Genomic DNA, 22,091 nt, shown 5'->3' on the forward strand with positions numbered 1-22,091 from the left:
CATTCTATGCAGGTCACTGCCACAGCTTGGCTGAAAAATGGTGTAGGTCAGCACTCGGGATTCGAACCCGCAAACCCACCCCGCCAGAGCAGCGTGTGACAAACTTAAGCACTAAGCCACTGGGCTGGCCCCTACTTCACCTTCTTTTACTATCCCAAATGCAAGTATACCAAATATGTCTGTAGAATAGACTTGTAGCTTTTACTAACAGTGTCACCTCTTATATCCCTCCAACTTTACCATTTCAAGGACCAATGAACAGCCTGAGGGCATTTCCAGAAGTCCCTACAGTTAGCAACAGAGTAGTGGTGTCAGAGTAGTAGTTGGTCCTCCTTAGGATTAACCCTCAATCAATAAATAATGAGAATGGACGTATATATATCCAGATCTAGAGGGTAGTAAATTTTAGAATTGTATTTTGCACTATTTTCTCCCTAAGTTTAAATTTTAATGGCCCTTTTTGGTACCTGGCACAATAACGGACCATTTATTGGCTGTCTTCCCGTGCCTGTATTATTTTCCCACTTCTGAGCCCTTTCAAAATAAATTACAGGCACTTGTTTTAGGATCTGATTCTAGGGTAACAACACTAAGATAAAATCAAAGGTTAACTCTAATTTTTATAAAATATCACTGAACATTTAATTCTTTGGTCATTTCACTTCTCAAACTTACCATAAGACATGAACATTTGTTTAAAAGTTTTTATTTTAGTCTCTTAGAGAAGTCTTGTTCTTTATTATTCAAAGGATCAATATAGTTAATTAGCTGGAATATATGGACAATCCCTAAGGGAAATTATATTCAAACCAATACATTTAAACAAGGCTTACTATCAGAGTAACGAGTGAATACCACATAGGGAGAAGTTTCTCTAAAACTTCTTTCATATGAAAAATAAAAAACATAAGTGGATAAGAGCAAAGGAAGAATCTAGCTGTGGATAAAGAATCAGGGTCCCTCACTAGGTTTACAGTTAAATACTTGGAGTTGTGTCACAGTGTACATCATTCATCAGTATTTATTAACAGTTGATTATTTAAGAGGTATGATTATTAAGATGTATAGAGAGCAGAGTAACTAAGGGAGCATATTCCACTTAAGAACTTCAATACTAACAACCTGTATTTGACAGTAAAAAGTATTAATTACTTCCCATTTATTTTTTATTTTTTCCACGAGAAGAGCATTCATTTTCCCCAGTAAAATGGTGTGAAACATATTTAGCTTGATGCTATTACCATTGGAGAAGGAAAAATTGAATGATGTCGAGGGGCAAGAGATACTCTGTAGTTTTGTTCATTGAGTGAATAATTAACAATTTAATGACCCAATGCAAAATTTACTTTGTGTAAACACTTTGAAAAATGTAAAACAGATCCAAGTGTTTCCTGGTTACTATCCTATGAATTCTTTAATGATAGTTAATATTGGTAGAAGGAACATAAAACCTTGGGTAACCTCTTTGTACAATAGTGTAAGTTTACACTACTATGGCTGGTTTAGGCCATTTGTCTAAGAGGGTTCCTTTGTGTTACCCTTTGAAAGGCTTCCTTTACTTCCTTGTTCCTCAAGGTGTAGATAACAGGATTCAGAGCAGGGGTGACCACAGTGTACATGAGGGCAGTGGCTTTGTCCGTTTCTGGAGTGTGTGCCGTCTTAGGTTGGAGATAAGTGAACAAGGCAGTGCCAAAGAACAGAGAAACAACCAGGAGATGAGAAGAACAAGTGGAGAACGCTTTGCGTCTTCCAGCTGCTGAAGGGATTCTCAAGATGGTCACAAGAATGCGCGTGTAGGAGCACAGAATGAGGAAACAGGGACTCATAATGAAGAGCACAGAGACAGCAAACAACACAATTTCGTTTTGGGATGTATCAACACATGCCAGTTTCACTACAGGCATGATGTCACAAAAAAAGTGCTGAATCTTTCCTGTTCCGCAGAAGGGCAGACTGAGGATCCAGGTGGTCTGGGCTGACTCCACCACCACCCCGGTGGTCCAACATGCTGCAGCCAATTTCAAACAGACACGAGGGCCCATGCGGAGAGTGTAATGCAGTGGGTGACAAATAGCTACAAAGCGGTCATAAGCCATGGCTGCTAGCAGGCAGCATTCTGTCAGTCCTAAGATGGTAAATACGTACATCTGAGCTGCACAGCCTCTCACACTTATGGTCTTGGTCTCTGCCAGCAGGTGCACCAGCATCAGAGGCACCACACTGGTGATATAGCACGCCTCCAGGAAGGAGAGGTTAACCAGGAAGAAATACATGGGGGTGTGCAGGGAAGGGGTGAGCCCGATCAGGCAGATGATGATGAGGTTTCCTCCCACAGTAAACAAGTAAAGTATTAAGAACACAAGGAACAGCACAGGTTGTAACTCTGCTAGAGAGGAAAAAGCCACAAATGTGAATCTGGTGCAGAGGGACTTGTTTCCACTCATTGTAGATCAGAACCAGACATCTGTGGAGACAAGAAAGAGGGCAGATAAGACCTAAAGGAATCCAGTTACCTAGCACAGATTTCTATCAAACCTTAGAAAAAGGAGCTTTCCTAGGATCAGTGGTCTGACATGAGAAGCTAGACACCTGGATTCCTTTTGCTAAACCCTTCTAAAAAGCTACCAAGTTAAAATGGATGTAATATTCCTTCCTGATTTTGAACTCTGGGCCTTAGGCTATTTTCACAGAAACTTAGAGAAAACAATAACTTTAAATTGCATAATCTGATTTTTTTTCATTTTTATCTTATTGATATACTAATCCTATAAACAGGGTATAACATAAGTAATACATGAAGTCATTCTAATTATACAGGAGTGACATAAAACCTAATTGTATAGAGTAAAATACAAAGGTGCTCTATCCTGGTCTTCTCAATTCTACAACCTTCATTAAAGCCACACTTCAGAGTTTGGAAGGGAGTATATTTTCAGTCACTTATCTATTCATTTTCATACATGTTTTTACTCATTGTGATTTGAAAAGAATAAGCCAATGATTAGGCAGCTAAACTCCATGGTGACCCAAACTAACAGAATCTCCTTTCCACAAGCTCAATGTAATTTTACCAGAAATTGTGAGTAGGAGGACATACATAGATCCACAAGGCAAATTTTCTTTTCCTTGTTGGACTTCTGGACTTCCTATGATTCCAAAGTATAACATAATGATGGAATAGGCAGTATTTCTGTTCTGATTGGAGACCATAGGGATTGCATCCACTGCACACCAATTAATTATATTTGTCTCAGAGGAATTTGTTCAGAAACAACGATGAACGTTCAATGTAAATTTGTTTTTCACTTTTTGAATATATTTTCCAGAGGTAATCTATTGCTGTCAGTTACATCATTTAAATTTCAACTGTAAAACTAAGTTTCTAAGGGATTTTCATCATGCGATTGAAATAATTATTGACCTTTCTGGATATTTGCCATACTAATCTTCTTTAAGCTCCTCACACAGACACTGACTGCTCAAGTCTTTGTGAGATCAGCAAGCACAAGGCAGTACACAAAGCAGACTTCTTAAATTCCACAGAAAGCATTCATGTTATTCATTATCAATGCTTAAATTGTTAGCAGCACAAATAAATAGGTTTGATCAGGGAAATTCCACATTTCCAATAAAATTAATTAAAATAATTTATCAAAAATATGAAAAGTGGCTTTTTGGGACACTTATTTATTAATTAATTATTAATTAATTAATTAATTATTTTATCAACAATATGAAAAGTGGCTTTTTTTGGCACTGTCCTCAAGAAATGAAAAACTTGTTCATTCTCAATGACCTCTATTGCATCAAGCAGAATACATTCGATTTTTACTTTTTCCACCTTTATTGAGGTATTAATTGACAAAATTGTACCTCTTTAAAGTGTACAATATGATGATTTGATTTACATATGCATTGTGTAATGATTTCTACAATCAGGCTAATGAACACATCTATCTTTTGTGTGTGTGTGATGAGAAACCTTGCTACTCTCTTAGCAAATTTCAAGTGTACATACAGTATTGTAATTATAGACAACATGCTGTACATTAGATTCTTACAACTTATTCATCTTATAACTGAGGGATTGTACTCATTGATCAGTGTCTCCTCATTTCCCCTACTTCCTAGCCCACTCTACTCCCTGTTTCTATGAGGTCAGCACCTTTTTTTAGATACTACAAATAAGTGAGATTATAGACTATTTGTCTTTCTGTGTCTGACTTATTTTACTTAATATAATGCCCTCCAGGTTTTTGTCTGTCTGTTTTGTCGCAAATGTAATATTTCCTTCTTTTTCGTAACCAAATTATACTTCTCTTTGACATTGGTCTTGGCAAATTATTTCATATTTTTTGGACATGAAAAGGTAACCTACAGAATGGGAGAAGATATTTATAAGTCATATATCTAGCAAGGGGTTAATATCTATAATGCATAGGCTCTCATGCAACCCAATAGCAAAAACCAAGTAATCTGATTAAAAAATGGACAAAGGACCAGAATAGACATTTCTCAAAGAAGACGTACAAACTACCAACAGTTATATGTTAAGATGCTCAACATCACTAATCACTAGAGAAATACAAATTAAAACCACTTTGAAGTATCACCTTATATGTGTTAGGATGGTTGTTATAAAAAAAAATAAGAGAAAGCAAATGCTGCTGAGGATGTGGAGAAAAGGAAATCCCACTGTTGGCGGAAATGTAAATTGGCATAGCCGTTATGGAAAACAGTATGAAAGTTCCTTAAAAAATTAAAAATAGCACTTCTATAAGATCCACTAATCACAGTTCTTGGTATATACCTGAAGAGAATAAATTTAGCATTTTGTAGAAATATCTGCACACCCATTGTCATTGCAGCATTATTCACAATAGCCAAGATATAACCTAAGTGTTCATCTTTGATGTGTGTATATAGTAAGATATTAATAAAATAGAAGAAAACAGAGCTGCTACTGTATTTCTCTAATTTAACCTCCATCTGGACTCTGTGTTGACTATTTATGAATCTAGTTCTGAAACCAGGGGATAGTATTAAAAACATAACATAAGTGTATGTTGGATGTAGGATATTTATTAAGAGAGAAAAGTCAAAAGTCCTCTCCTGCTGCTTCATATCTGCTTTTGACAAGAATTACTTGGTGAAAGGCCACAGTATTTGGTGAGGTAATGGCCAGATGAGAATGAGCACTACCAGCAATAACAGCAAAATGCTGTAGGGACTTCAGAGCCCATGACGACTTCTCCTATCCTTCTCTAATGCCAGTTAACAAGACTTTGTGAGCGGTCCTTAAAACAAGACTTAAGACAAAAGAGCGGATCATGGCAACAAGGCATTTTCCAAGGCGAGAAAAGAGTATTTAAGGAGGAATGATTAAGAGAGACAAACATTAATGAGAATTTTAGAAAAAAATATATCTTTGATTTATCTGTTAATTTTTAGCTACACATTAGCAATTGACAACCTCAGAAAAGAATAATTTTGAAAAAGAAGTAAGAGTACAAATAAGATTGAAGCTTTTGAGGAAAGAGAAATTAAGAAATGAAAGAAATTATTGGAAACAACACAGCCATTTGGCCATGAGGAGGAGGAGAAAGACAAGGTGAAATGTAGAGGAAAAGAAAGGCAGGACAAGAATATTTATTGTTGTTATTCTCTATGTTTTTGTGATGGGAAACCATGAGCTTGTTTAATAGCTGGTGTGAAGGAGTCATGTAAAACAAAGCTTACTCTCTCATACACATTTTGAAAGCTCCCAGAAAATTAATAAAAACATTCAAACTAAAGGCCTATTTACCTCCATTCCTATTATGTGACACAGTATGTTCATCTTTCAACAAAAATTGAAAGTATGACACAAGCAAGGAAAAGCAGTGTGGAGAGAGAAAGCAATTATCAAAACCAGTCTCAGCAAGGACACAGATTTTGGCATTATATGGTAGATACTTTGAAATAACTATGGTTAAGTTAAGAGCTCTAAATGAAAACATATGTGATATTCAGGAACAGGTAGGAGTGTAAGCAGAGAGATGGAAACTCCAGGGAGAATCAAAAGTAATACTAGAAATAAAAAATTATTCTATAGCAATAAAGAATGCCATTGATGGGCCCATCATCAGTCAGCTGGACATGGCTGATGAAAGAATCAGTGTACTTGTAGGTAGGTCAGCAACAACTTTCCAGACAAAAACACTGAAATGCAAAGATAAAAAACAAAAAACAAAAAAACACCAACAAGTATTGGTCAATTTGCAATGAAGAACCAGGCACTCAACTGGAAGAGCAAAGGAAGAAGAAAGAGAATAGAGCAAAGAAATATTTGATGTAATACTGGTTTAGAACTTTAAAAATTCATGACAGAAAACAAACCATGGATCCAATATGCTCAGAGAACAACACGCAGGTATATAGCAAAACAACATCAAAAGCAATGACAAAATAAAACACATGTAGGCATAACATTCAAACTGAAGAAAACTGAAGATAAATAGAAAATCTTGAAAAGATCCAGGCGAAATTAACCCTTAACCTTTCTGAATTCTCATCAAAAATCATACAAACAAAAAGAGAATGTAGTGAAATATTTAAAGTGCTAAAAGAAAAAACCCCACCAACAAAGAATTCTGTATTCAGTGCAATTATCCTCCAGCAGTGAAGGGGAAATAAAGAAGTTCAAAGAAATAGAATTAAGGCATTTATGCCCAGCACATATGCTTTGCAAGAAATGTTTAAAAAAAGAAGTTCTTTAGAGAGAAGGAAAATAATAAAGGCCAAAAATTCAGAGATCATGTAACAACTACATGCAATCTTTTATAGAAGCTTAATATAGAATTGGGAAAAAATGGAAGCTATCAACATGTTACTGAAAAGGCAGACGTAAGGATTCTGAGAAGTTGGCAGCATAGGAGGAGTTTGAATTCACTTCCTCCCATGGACTCAACAAATCTGCAACTACCTGTGGAAAAATTTCCTCTGAGAGAGATTCGCAAAAAGGATAAAAAGAACCTGCACAACAAGGGACAGCAATGACAGAGATGGAAGAGGTGGAAATACACCTCTGCTGAGAAAAAACATCCTAGCCATAGTGCTTCACAGCTGAAAGCAATCTGAAAGGTATGAAAGGAGGAATGGGAAAATTGAGTGGGGGATCTATGCTAGAATAAGCATCCCAGCCTTTCAATGCAGAACAACCAAGATTAGATCCCGTATTACCTGGCTTTGCTGGCTTTGGCAACTGATAGGGAATATTCTCAGAAAAACTAGAGAACTTCAGAGAAAGATAAACTTGCTCTTAAAGGGCATACACACAGATTCACCTATTCTGGAAACCAACACAAAAACACCAAAAAAAAAATGTACATAGTCTATTGGCAAAAGAAACTCACTAACTAAGCTCTGAGCACAATTCAGAGAAGCAGGAAGCTGCTGGGCCTATGTCCCAGGGACTGAGACACTGGTGGCAGCCATTACCATGACATAGTTCAGTCATGTTGACACAGATGCTGGCAGATGCCATTAGAGTCCTTCCTCTAGCCTGTTAGCACAGGGAGTTGCATGCCCAGCTAGAGTGATGATTTAATGGAGCACAGCCAGGAGCAGGCAGCTGACTGCAGGGACTGGCTCGACCTACCAGCAAGTCTGAGGCCAACTTGTGGGCTCACATAGGTGGAGTGTGTGGGACAACTAGTACACAGTGAGTGGGTCCACCTTGGTGGGGTATGCATGAAAGGGGCCCCACCTACCTATTCTCCTAGAGAGCTGACAACAGTGACAAGCTGCAGGGAACTGCAGTAGAGGCCTACCGCAATCATGAGACCATGATCAGCCTATTAGCTGACTTCCAAGAAGAAACCCCACAGGCTATAAAGGAGTGACACAATATATTCATTGTGCTGAAAGGAAAAAACATGCAGTCAAGTATAATCTACCCAGCAAGGTTATCATTCAGAACAGAAGGAGAGATAAAGAGTTTTCCAGACAAGTAAAGACTACAGAAGTTTATCACTACTAAATTGCCCTTACAAGAAGTGTTAAAAGGACAAATTTAAGTGGAAAAGACAAGACTACAAATATGAATAAGAAAATTATCAAAGAAAAACATCACTAGTGAAAGCAAATATAAAGTTAAAGGGAGTGGATCAACCACCTATAAAGCTAGTATGAAGGTCAAAAGACAAAAGTACTAAAAATAACTGTCTCCATGATAAGAGGTTAAAGGATACATATATGCAAAAATGATATCAAAAACATAAAATGTGAGGTGGGGAGTAAAAGGGTAGGGCTTTAAGTAAGAGATGATCAAAATAATATAGATTGCTATTCACATAGGTTATTATATGAATGTCATGGTAATCATAAATGGGAAACCTGCAGTAAATACACCAAAATATAAAGAGAAAGAAACCCAAACATAATATTAAAGAAAACCATCAAATCACAAGGGAAGTGAGCAAGAGAAGAACAAAAGAACAGAGAAGAGCTATTGCAACAACCAGAAAAATAGTAATAAAACAGCAATAAATACGTATTATCAACAGTTACTTTAGATGTCAATGGAAAAAATGCTCCAGTCAAAAGACCATAGCATGACTGAATGGTTAAAATAATAAGACCAATAAGACCAACATATATACTGCATACAAAAGACACTACAGACCAAAATACACTCACAAACTGAAAGTGAAGGGACGGAAAAAGCTTACTCCATGTAAATGGAAATAAAAAGAAAACTGAGGTAGCAATATTTATATCAGATAAAATAAATTTTAAAACAAAAACTGTAATAAGAGACAAAGAAGAGCAAAACATAATGATAAAGGGAACAATCCAACAAGAAGACATGATGCCTATAAATTTCTATGCACCCACCACAGGAGCACCTAAATAGATAAAGCAATTTTTAACAGACATAAGAAGAGAAATTGACAGTAATACAGCAACAGTAGGGGACTTTAATGCTCCACATACATCAATGGATAGATCTTCCAAATGGAAGAGGAAAAAGGTAACATTGGCCTTAAATGACATAATAGACCGGATGGACTTAGTAGATATATACAGAACATTCCATCCCCAAACTGCAGAATACATATTCTTTTTGAATGCACATGGAACATTCTCCAGGATAGATCATATATTAGCCATAAAACAAGTCTCAATAAATTTAAGAAGATTAAATGATATTGAGCATCTTTTCTGATGACAATGGTATGAAACTAGAAATCAACTACAAGAAGAAAACTGAGAAAGCCACAAATATATGGAGATTAAACAAAATGTTGTTGAACAACCACTGGGTAAATGAAGAAATAAAAGGAGAAGTCAAAAATACTTGGACACAAATGGAAACGAAAATATGGCATGCTAAAACTTATGGCATACAGCAAAAGCAATACCAATGGAATTTTATAGCAATACAGGCCTACCTCAGAAAAAGAGAAAAACCTCAAATAAACAATCTAACAGTACACCTAAAGGAAGTAGAAAAAGAACAAAGCACAAAATAAGTAGAAGGAAGGAAATAATACAAAACAGAATGGATATAAATGAAATAGAGACTTAAAAAACAATAGAAAAACTCACTGAAATGAAGAGCTGGTTCTTTGAAAAGATAAACAAAATTGACAAAGCTCTAGGTAGATTTACCTTGAAAAAAAGAGAGAGGTCTCAAAGAAATAAAATTGGAAATGAAATGGGGAAATTATAATGGACACCACAGAAACACAAACGATTATAAGAGAATGCTATGAAAACCTATACACCAACAAAATGAGTAATCTAAAAGAAATGGATAAATACTTAGACTCATACAACCTTACAAAACTGAATCAAGAAGAAATGGAGAATCTGAATAGACTGATCACTAGTAAGGAGATTGAAACAGTAGTAGAAGACCTCCTAAAAAACAAAAGTCCAGGACCAGACAGCTTTCCCAGTGAATTCTACCAAACATTGAAAGACTTAATACCTATCCTGCTCAAACTTTTCCAAAATGTGAAGAGGAAAAGATGCTTCCTAACTCATTGTATGAGGTCAACATTACTCTGATAACAAAACCAGACAAGGACACCACAAAAAAGGAAAGTGACAGTCCACTGTCATTGACAAATGTAGATGCAAAAATCCTCAACAAAATATGAGCAAACTGAACACAACAAAATGATAAAAAGATCATACACAATGACCAAGTGGGATGTATTTTAGGGATAGAGGAATGGTTCAACATCCACAAATCAATCGATGTGATACATGTCAAAAAATGAAGAATAAAAAGCCACACGATTAACTCAATAGATGCAGAGAAAACTTCCAACAAGATACAGGCCCCATTTATGATAAAAAGTGAATAAAATAGGTATAGTAAGAACTGCATCAACATAATAAAGGCCATGTATGACAAACTCACAGCTAACATCATACTCAATGGTGAAAAACTGAAAGGTATCCCTCTAAGAATAGAAACAAGACAAGGATGCTCAGTTTCACCACTCTTATTTAACATAGCATTGGAAGTCCTTACCAGAGCAATCAGGAAAGAAAAAGAAATAAAAGAGATGCAAACTGGAAAGAAAGAAGTAAAACTGTCACTATTTTCAGATGACATGATTTTGTATATAGAAAACCCTAAAGAATCCACCAACAAACTACTAGAAATAATAAACAAATAGTAAAGTTGCAAGAGGGTGGCAAAATCAACACACAAAAATTGGCTACATTTCTATACACTAACAAGGAAATGACATAAAGAAAAATTAAGGACATGATCTAATTTACAAGCACATAAAATTAAATTTTATAAAATTTAATTAAATTTTGTGTCCATTTAGTAGTATTTCTAAGGGGGAGAGACAAAGGTAACAACTAACTCTGCCATGTTGCTGATGTCACTCTAATAAAATTTAGGAATAAATTTAACTAAAGGTAAAAAATCTGTATGCTGACAACTATAAAACATTCAAAGAAATCAAAGAAGACACAAAAAAATGGGAAATATTCCATGCTCATAGGTTTGAAAAATTATCTTAATTAAAATATCCATAGTGCCTAAAGTGATCTATAGATTCAATGCAATCCTTATCAAAGTGCCAATGACCTTTTTCACAGAAACAGAATGAAGAATCCTAAAATTTACATGGAAGAACAAAACACCTCAAATAGTCAAAGCATTCCTGGGAACAAAGGACTAAGCTAGAGGTATCACAATCCCTGATTTCAAAATATACTACAAATCTATAGTAATCAACACACCCTGGCACAAAATTAGAAACATAGATCAATGGAACAGAATCAAGAACCTAGAAATAGACCCAGATGTCTATGGACAGCTAAGTTTTTTTGACAAAGGAGCCAAGAACATGCAATGGAGAAAGGAAAGTCTTTTTAATAAATGGTTTTGGGAAAACTGGACAGCCACATACAAAAGAATGAAAGCAGACCATTACCTGACACCATACACAAAAAGTAACTCAAAATGGATTAAGGACTTGAATGTAATATTTGAAGCCATAAAACTTCTAGAAGGAAACATAGGCAATATGCACTTCAACACCAGTCATAGCAGTATCTTTTTGAAAACCATGTCTTGCTAGTCAAGGAAACAAAAGAAAAAAATTAGCAAACAAGACTGCATCAAACTAAAAAGCTTCTGCACAGCAAAGGAAAACCATCTAGGAAATGAAAAGGCAGTCTAACAGTTGGGAGAAAATATCTGCAAATTATATATCCCATATAGGATTAATATCCTAAATATATAAAGAATACATACAACTCAACAAGGAAAAAATAAACAAACCAATAAAAAATTGGGCAGAGAATCTGACCAGATATTTTTCCAAAGAAGATATACAGATGGCCAACAGGCACATGAAAAGATGTTCAAGATCACTAATTATTAGGGAAATGCAAGCCAAAACTACAGTGAGAGAAGTGGCATCAGCAACATGGCTGAGTGAGTTGTTACCTTTGTCTCTCCTCGTTTGAACTACAACTAAATAGACATGCATTGACCAACAGAGGGAGCCCACACAGCACAACAGGATGCCAGAGAGACAAACAGAGCTATACATCAGAAGGTGGATTGACTGGCCCTCTGGAGAGTGGTGGAGATAAGTGAGCACTCCCTTCCCTTCCCTGACAGCCCTGTGCATGTGCATGAATGCTTTCCAGCCTGGTTCAAGTGCCCATAGTACTGCTGTGCCCTGAAAGTGGGAATGGGCCCTGGGACAACTGTAGGAAGAGTGGGAGCAGCCCTTAGGCTGCTTGTGATCACTTTCCTAGTAGTGAGGGATCCCACCATGCCCCAGTGACTCCGAGATTTGGACCAGGCTTGGTCCCCACTAGGAAGCCACACTCCCCAAGCACAACAGCTGGCAGGACCACAAAAAGAGGCAGCAGCAGATCTACACACTGGGGGGAGCACATTCCTGGCCTGTGCAAGTGTGCATAGAACTACTGACACTGAAAGTGGGAACTTACCTTGGAGAGACTGAAGGAAGAGGTGGTGGCAGCCCTTAACCTGCTCATGATCACTTTCCCCATGGTGGGGGAGTCCACTGTGCCCGTGCTGCCCCAAGGAATGGCCTTAGCACAGTCCACATGTGGAAGTCCCACCCAGCAAACACAGTCTACACAAGCATCTGAACAGCTCCCCAGGCCAGTGCAAGCACCCATAGTACTCCAAAACTTCCAGCAGATGGGTTGGAGATCAGAAACTCTGCTCCTGCTTCCCTCAGTGGTAGCAGGTCGAATCTGCAACCTAATACTACCACAAATGTGCTGACAAAAGATTGGTTCATCAAACACCATGTAAAACTACAGGAACAAATCAGGCCTGAAGGAAAATGACAATTCTCCAGAAACCAATTATGAAGGCACAGATATTTGCAATCTAAATGACAGAAAATTAAACATAGCTGTCATAAAGAAACTCAATGAGTTACAAGAGAACTCAGAAAGACCATGCAATGAGCTCAGGAATAAAGTTAATGAGAAGAAGGAATATTTCACCAAAGAGCTTGAAACTATCCAAAAAATCAAGCACAAATTCTGGATATGAAAAACACAATTAATGAAACAAAAAGTAACATAAAATTCTTAAGAAATAGAACTGATTTTATGAGGAAAGATGCAGTGATTTAGAAGATAAAGATACAGAAATTCTACAGGTGGAGGAGAGAGAAGTAAGAATTTTTTTTAAAAAAATGAATGAATTCTTGGAGAAATATCCGATTCAATTAGGAAAAGCAACATGAGGATTATAGGTATTCAAGAGGGAGAAGTGAGGGAGAAAGGAGCAGAGAACTTATTCAAAGAAATAATACCTGAAAACTTCCAATCTCTGGGTAATGAACTGGATTTACAAATACATGAGGCTAGCATAATGCCTAATAACATCAATACTAAAAGAACTTATACAAGGCATATAATAGTAAAACTGGTGAAAGTCAATGACAAAAAAAATTTAAGGGCAGTAAGGCAGAAGAAAATAAACTACAAAGGAACCACTATCAGGCTTTCAGCAGATTTCTCGGTAGAAACCTTTCAGGCTAGGAGAGAATGGAATGATAAACTCAAAATGCTGAATAATAAAAACTTTCAGCCAATAATACTCTATCCAGTGAAATGTAGCTTCAGATACTATAGAGAAATAAAAGCTTCCCAGATACACCAAAGGTGAGGGAGTTCGTTGCTTCTAAATCTCCCCTACAAGAAATGATTAAAGATGCCCTCATGCTGGAAACAAAAAGGCAATGGTATTTAAAGCTTTGAGCAAGGAGATAAATAGACAGACAAAATCAGAAAACTGTAGCTCTTTATAAGGATAGGGAAGCAAATACTTAATTATAATTTAAAAGATAAAAAGAAGGAAAGCATCAAAAGTAAGTATAAACACTTAGTCACAAACTCACAACACAAAACAGAATAATTTGGAACAACATTAACTCAGAAGGTGAAGAGGAGAGGGATGGAACTTGCTTAGGCTAATGGAGAAAAGAGGCTATGAGAAAATGCACTATTTCATCAATGAGATCTTTTACACAAACCTCATGGTAACCACTAACCCCAAAATCAGAGCAGAGACACCATTCATAAAAGAGAGAAAACTGAGAAATCCTCCATAGAGAGCCACCAAAATGAAATGGCAGTCAGAAATACAAAGGAAGATAAACAATGGAAACATATAACGACCAGAAAACAAGAGATAGAATGGCAGGATTAAGCTCTCATATATCAATAATCACTCTAAATGTAAATGGATTCAATTCTCCAATCAAAAGACACAGAGTAGCTGAATGGATTAAAAAACAAGACCCAACAATGTGCCACCTCCAGGAAACACATCTCAGCTCTAAAGACAAACACAGGTTCAGAGTGAAGGGATGGAAGACAATATTCCAAGGTAATGGCAAACAAAAGAAAACAGGTGTTGCCATACTTATATCTCACAAGCAGACTTCAAGTTAAAAAAGACAATGAGAGACAAAGAGGGGCAGTACACAATGATAAAGGGGACTTTCCACCAAAATGAGATAATGCTTATGAATATATATGCACCTAACACCGGAGCACCAAAGTACATAAAGCAACTATCAACAGACCAAATTAGAGAAATTAACAGCAACACAACAATATTAGGGGACCTCAACACCCAACTTACATCAATGGACAGATCATCCAGACAGAAAGTCAACAAGGAAACAGTGGACTTAATTGAAAAACTAGACTAGATGGACTTAATAAATATAAATAGAACACTCCATCCCAATACAGCAGAATACATATTCTTCTCAAGTGCACATGGAACATTCTCAAGGACAGACCATTTGTGGGGAAGAAGGCAAACCTCAATAACTTCAATAAGATTGAAACCATATCAGGCATCTTTTGTGACAATAATGATATGAAGCTAGAAATAACCTACAAGAAGAATGTGGGAAAGTGACAAATATGTGAAGACTAAACCACATACTACTGAACAATCAATGGATCAATGAAGAAATTAAAAGAGAAATCAAAAAATATCTGGAGACAAGTGAAAATGAAAATATATCATACCAACTCATTTGGGATTCAGCAAAAGTGATGTTAAGAGGTAAATATATAGCAACACAGTCCCACCCTAACAAACAAGAAAAATTTCAAATAAGTAATCTTAAACGACACATAACAGAAATAGAAAAAGAAGAACAAACAAAGCACAAAGTCAGCAGAAGCAGGGAAATAAAAATTAGAGCAGAAATAAATGAAATTGAAACAAAACAGACAACAGAAATGATCAATGAAACAAAGATCTGGATCTTTGAGAGATAAACAAAATTGACAAGTCCTTAGCCAGACTAAGAAAAAAAGACATAAGGCTAAAATAGTAGAATTAGAAATGAAAGAGGAGAAATTGCAAAGGATACCACAGAAATACAAAGGATTATATGAGGATACTATGAAAAACTGTATGCCAACAAATTGGACAATCTAGAAGAAATGGATAAATTCTTAGACTCATACAACCTCCCAAAACTGAATCAAGAAGAAATAGAGAAAATGAATAGACCAATCATAAATAAAGAGATTGAAATAGTAGCAAAAACCTCCCCAAACCAAAAGTCCAGGAACAGAATGTTTCTTGGTCAAATTCTGTCAAACATTCAAAGATTTAACCCCTACCCTTCTCAAACTGTTCCAGAGCATTGAGGAAGATGGAACACTTCCAAACACATTCTATGGGGCCAAGAACACCCTGATACCAAAGCCAGACCAGGAAAATGCAGAGAAGGAAAATTACAGGCCAATACCACTGATGAACATAGATGCAAAAATCCTCAACAAAATATTGGCGAACTGTATAGAGAAATACATTAAAACAATCAAACACCATGACCAAGTAGGATTTTCACCAGGGACACAGGGATGGTTCAACATTCGTAAATCAATCAATGTGATAAATCACATTAACAAAATGAGGAATAAGAATCACAAAATCATCTCAATAGATGCCAAGAAACCATTTGACAAGATCCAACATAGATTTATGGTAAAGACTCTCAATAAAATGAGTATAGAAGGAAAGTACCTCAGTACAATAAACGCCGTGTATGACGAACCCACAGCCAACATCATACTATGAAGTCAAAAACTAAAAGCCATCTCTCTGAGAACAGGAACAAGATAAGGGTGCCCACTCTCACCACTCCTATTCAGCATAGTAATGTAGGCTTTGACCAGAGCAACTATGCAAGAAAAAGAAATACAATGAATCCAAATTGGAAACTCTGGTTGTTTGCAGATGACGTGATTCTAAAGAATCCATTAGAAAACTGTTAGAAATAATCAACAACTATGGCAAACTTGCAGGGTACAAAACCACCTTACAAATATTAGTTACATTTCTGTACACTAACAACCAACTAGCATAAAGAAAAGTCAGACTTCAATCCCATTTCAATTGCAACAAAAAGAAAATAATATGTAGGAATAAACTTAACCAAAGAGGTGAACGACCTGTACACTGAAAATTATAGACATTACTGAAAGAAATTGAAGAAGACATAAAGAGACGGAAAGATATTCCATGCTCATGGTTTGGAAGAATCAATGTAGTTAACATGTCCAAACTACCTAAAGTAATCTACAGATTCAATGCAATCCCAATCAGAATCCCAATGACGTTCTTCACGAAAATAGGACAACAAATCCTAAAATTTATATGGAAAAATAAAAGACTTTGCTTAACCAAAGGAATCCTGAGATAAAAGAATAAAGCTGGAGGCATCACAGTACCTGACTTCAAAATACAGTACAAAGTTACAGTAATCAAAATAGCATGTACCGGCAGGAAAACAGACACACAGAACAATGGAACAGACTTGAAAGCCCAGAAATAAAGCCAGACATCTATGGATAGCTAATTTTCGACAAGGGTGCCAAGAAATTACAATGGAAGGAAAGTCTCTTCAATAAATTGAACTGGGTAAACTAGACAGCCACATGAAAAGAATAAAAGTAGACCATTCTTTACACCATACACAAAAATTAACTCAAAATGGACTAAAGACTTGAATGTAAGACTTAAAATGATAAAACTCCTAGAAGAAAATATAGGCAGTACGCTCTTTGACATTGATCTTGGCAGCATCTTTTCAGATATGATGTCTACTTTGGCAAGGGAAACAAAAGAAAAAATTAACAAATGGGACTACATCAGACTAAAAAGATTCTGTAAGGCAAAGGAAACCTTGAACGAAATGAAAAGACCACCCATCAATTGGGAGAAATTATTTGCAAGTCTTTTATCTGAGATGGGGTTAACCTCCAATATATAGAGAGAACTCATACAACTCAACAACAAAAAAACAAACAACCTGATCAAAAAATGGGCAGAGGATACGAACAGGCATTTTTTCCGAAGAAGATTTATAGATGGTCAACAGACAAATGAAGCAATCTTCAACATCCCTATTTATTCAGGAAATGCAAATCAAAACTACAATGAGATATCACCTTACACCACTCAGAATGGCTATAATTACCAAGACAAAAGTCAACAAATATTGGAGAGGATGTGGAGTAAAGGGATCCCTCAGACACTGCTTGTGGAAATGCAAACCTGTGCCGCCACTATGGAAAACAGTATGGAGATTAGTCAAAATATTAAAAATAGAAATATCCCATCATCCAGATATCCCACTTTGGGGTATTTATCTAAAGTACTTGAAATCAATGATCCAAGGATATTTAAGCACCCCTATGTGCACTGCAGCATTATGCACAAAAACAAAGATGTGGAAGCAACCCAAGTACCATTCTATGGATGAATGGATAAAGAAGATGTGGTGTATATATATATATACAATGGAATACTACTCAGCCACAAAAAAGGAAAATCGTCCCATTTGCAGCAACACGGATGGACCTTGAGGATATGATGTTAAGTGAAAAAAGCTAGACAGAGAAAGACAAATACTACATGATTTCACTCACACATAGAAGGTAAATTCATGGATAAAGAGAATAGATTAGTGGTTACCAGAGGTGAAGGGGGTTGGGAGGGTTGGAAAAGGGGGTAAGGTACACTTGAAATTATATGATGTTATAAACCATTATGATGTCAATAAAATTACTGAGATAAAAAAAGAAAAAAAACTACAATGAGATATTGCCTCACGACTCTCAGAATGGCTATAATTAACAAGACAAGAAATATCCTGTGTTAGAGAGAATGTGGAAAAAGGGAACCCTCATAAACTGCTGATGGGAATGTAAACTGCTGCAGCCCCTATGAAAAATAGTATGGAGAGTCCACAAAAAATTAAGAATAGAACTACCATATGATCCATCTATTCTACTTCTTGGTATTCATCTAAAGAACATGAAAACATGAAAGCCAAAAGATATTTGCACTCCATGTTCATTGCAGCATTAGTTAGGATAGCCAAGACTTAGAAACAACCTGAGTGCCTATTAATGGATGAATGGATAAAGAAGATGAGGGCCTATACACAATGGAATACTACTCAGCCATAAAAAATTAAAATCTTGCCACTTGCAACAATATGGATGGGTCTTGAGGGTATTAAGCCAAATAAAATAAGTGAGGTGGAGAAAGTAAAATACACTATGATTTCACTTACAATTGGAAGATAAATCATCAACCACCACAAACAAACAAACGTATAGATACAGTGATTAGATTGGTGATTGTCAGAGAGGAGTCAGGCAGAGAGGAGGGCAAAAGGGAAAGTGGGGCACCTGTGTATGGTGACGAAGGGTAATTAGTGTTTGGGTGGTGAACGTGATGTAGTCTACACAGAAATCAAAATATAATGATGTACACCTGCAATTTATATAATGCTAGAAACCAATGTTACCTCAATTAAAAAAAAATAGCTGAATGGCTAAACATATGTGATGCATCCATATAGGATACTATACAATAATAAAAAGAATAAGACATCAAGCCATGCAAAGACATTGGTTAATTTTAAATGCACATTGCTAAGTGAAAGAAGGCAAAAGGCTATATACTGTGTGATTCCATTTATGTGATAATCTGAAAGATACAAATTTATAGAGAAAGTAAACAGACCAGTGGTTGCCAGGACTTTGGGGAAGGGAGAGTTGAATAATTGAGGCACACTTGATTTTATTTAGGGTAGTAAAACTATTCTATATGACACTAAAATAATGGATATATGACACTGCAGTTGTCAAAACCGATAAAACTTTGCAATGAATAATAATCCTAATGTATGAAAATTAAAAAAAATAAAATCCAGGATGTTAAAATGGAATGCAGAAGAATGTAACTGGATTACAAGTGTGTGAAACAGCGTCAGTGAAGGGAGTAGGAGAAAAAGGTGCTGACTTAAGTAACTGTGGAAATGAGTGGAATCAGTAAGATTAAAGTCTAAAGGAACGGTACAGACGCCCTGAACTCTAGTTGATGAAGTTGTTTGTTTCCCCCTATATATATATACTATAAATATATATAATATATTTATATTTATATATTACATTTATATATTATAATATATATACTATATATTATATTCATATATATTCAAGTATATATATATGTGTGTGTATATATATATATATACACTTTAATAATTAACTACATGAATGACTAATGTAGGGAGCCAGTGTTTCACTGTTGGAGTGAGAGGTTATACATAAGCAAGAGAACAAAGTAGAATGAGCCATGTGGTCAAAGGTTAAAGTTGAAGACCTCAGTATGAACTCATGATTAGCTTAATCTAGATACAGATGGGTATGTAGACAAATATTTATAGTTGTGTGTAGAGACGTGGATTAATACAAACATATATGATTTCATGGCTGTCACCTGAGGGACCCAGAAGCAAGGATACCCCAGAAAAACTCCAATAAAAGGAGATTCTAGAAATGGCTGACAAGTATTCCTCAAAATTGTCAAGGTCATCAAAAACATAAATACCTCAGAAAGAGTCCCATTCTACAGGAACTGAGGGGTACAAGTCTAATGCTTGCCATTCCATCTGCGTTACAAAGTGAGAGGAGTAAAGAGGCGGAGGAGGACAAACCCCCTTTTATCCAGGGATAATCATGCAAATTCCACAGATTATCTCCACTTACATCCTTTGGGCAGAAGTTAGTCACATGTCCACCACGAGTTTCAAGGAAGGCTAGCTATATACATAGATAAATGTTCTATTAATATTGAAGAAATGGAGAATGCTTAGTTATTATGAAATACCAGTTTAACATCCACTAGACAATATCATAAATATTATTTGGAGAAAAAGCAGCTTTCAAAATGGAAACTGAAGGACATATAGTACATGAAGTGTTGAGTGTGTCTGAGAAACGAATAATGATGCATTTAGCCTGAGGTGCAATTTTTTCTACGACAGGCTAAATTCTCCATTTTATATTGTCACTTTTTGTTACCAACTAAAATAATCTTTCCTTTTTTTTTTTTCTGCTTCCAAATCCTTATCTATGTACATGGGATTTCAAAACATGAGTCTTTGGGAGGGCAAAGACATGCTAGGGAAATCTATACTGAATTCTCTAGAGACATTGTTAAAAGTGGTTTTATAAATTACATGTTTATTTTTTAATGTTTAGTACCTGAGGAGAACACTTAGATAACATAGAAATTTGTGATCCTTTGGGAATGATGTTCTTTGATCTCAAATCCTCCTGAGAATTCTTCATAATTTTTTGATACTTTCCTTTAGGGTGCAGAAAGCATAAATACTCCAGAGGATCAAGTATTGATTAATTTCATACGATATTATAGGTAATACAAAAGTATTCAAAATATAAAAAAATTGTTCTAATGGAGAAATGTAATACTGTAGGGGAGGAAGACATTTCCTCTTCCCAAATGTGGGTTCGTCTGGCCAGAGAACGAATTAAATTCATGTGAGACAGAATAGCAAGAGAAAATTAAGCAAAGCTTTATGAGGAACCATGGCACGGGGCCTTTCTTCCTGAAGGAAGAAAGGGCACTGAAGAAGTGGGGTACACATAGTGGTTATATACCCCCAAACAGGGTGTTTCACATGTGATTGAAATGTCCCTCCCACAATAGTCACAAGATTGCCCTGTCAGCACAGCACTTGATGGACACAGCAGGTAGTGGTCTGCTGTCTCAGAGGGCGTAGCCGGAGGCAAGTCGATTGTCTGGAGCTGGGCGGTCACAGGTGAGCTCAGCAATCAGTTCCTAGCCTAAGGAAAGATGCTTAATCCTTAAAGAAATGCCAAAATTGGGAGGGGGAGGGAAGTCAGTTACAGGAGGTTACCAGACTAGCACAATAAAATGCAGATTTAAGTCCTTGCCTTTGGTATTGATTAAGAGTTTTTGGAGAGAAGGTCATCTCCTTTCTTCTTCCTGGTACAGAGAGGGAGGCACCTTTTACAGATAGAGATTTACCTTACAAATGTAAACGTGTCCTAAGAAAGGGCAAGTTCCATTCCTCAGAGCCTCCTTGCCTGTCCCAGTTTATCAAAGGCAATCAACTTCAAATAATCCTGATGCCAAAGAGACATATCTCGGGGTGGCCAATTCCAGTTCCCCACAATACACTAGTCTAAAAATAAACACTAGTCTGCAAAATAAAAATAGCTGCTCAAACCATTTACACAGTTGCCCTTTGTAGATAAGGAAAAACGATCACAGATTGTGGGGGAGAGTGAGATCCATTCAGAGAACAATGGAAGATCATTGTGCTCTGTTCAGCAGGAGAGTAAAAGAGTGAAATACTGAAGCGGAGATGATTTTGTCTGAACAAATTTATGTATATATCTTCTTAAAAAAAGGTGTTTGAGTTTTTAAATGTTTTTGGTAGACTGCTTTAGGACTCAAAAAGTGAAAAGAATTGGTATGTCCAAAAGTTAATGATCATATTTTCTGTTAGATCCACTTTACTCCACTTCTGTTCTATTTGTACCATTAAAGTATTAACTTTATTTTTTCTAACTTTTTAAATTTTGATATAGGGAAAATGGTGAAAGAAAACAATGAAATATAATAAAAATTTAGTACTGAAAAATTTTTCCTTTTTAAAAGTTACGTGATATTCACAATATCTAACACAACCTAA

At 36.1% G+C, this 22,091-nt stretch overlaps 1 protein-coding gene across 1 annotated transcript; it reads right to left on the bottom strand.

Annotated features, from left to right (window-relative positions):
• Positions 1-1,502: 1,502 nt before the first annotated feature.
• On the bottom strand, positions 1,503-2,444 carry OR10U1C (olfactory receptor family 10 subfamily U member 1C). Its single transcript, NM_001390899.1, has one exon. It carries the CDS (start codon positions 2,442-2,444, stop codon positions 1,503-1,505), a length of 942 nt encoding a protein of 313 aa, NP_001377828.1.
• Positions 2,445-22,091: the final 19,647 nt, after the last annotated feature.

Source organism: Equus caballus, chromosome 6, assembly GCF_041296265.1.
Source record: "Equus caballus isolate H_3958 breed thoroughbred chromosome 6, TB-T2T, whole genome shotgun sequence".
In the NCBI taxonomy this organism is placed as follows: domain Eukaryota; kingdom Metazoa; phylum Chordata; class Mammalia; order Perissodactyla; family Equidae; genus Equus; species Equus caballus.

Bases quoted from the DNA above. Each gene is read 5' to 3' on its own strand.
- OR10U1C (NM_001390899.1), bottom strand. From the start codon at position 2,444: ATGAGTGGAAACAAGTCCCTCTGCACCAGATTCACATTTGTGGCTTTT.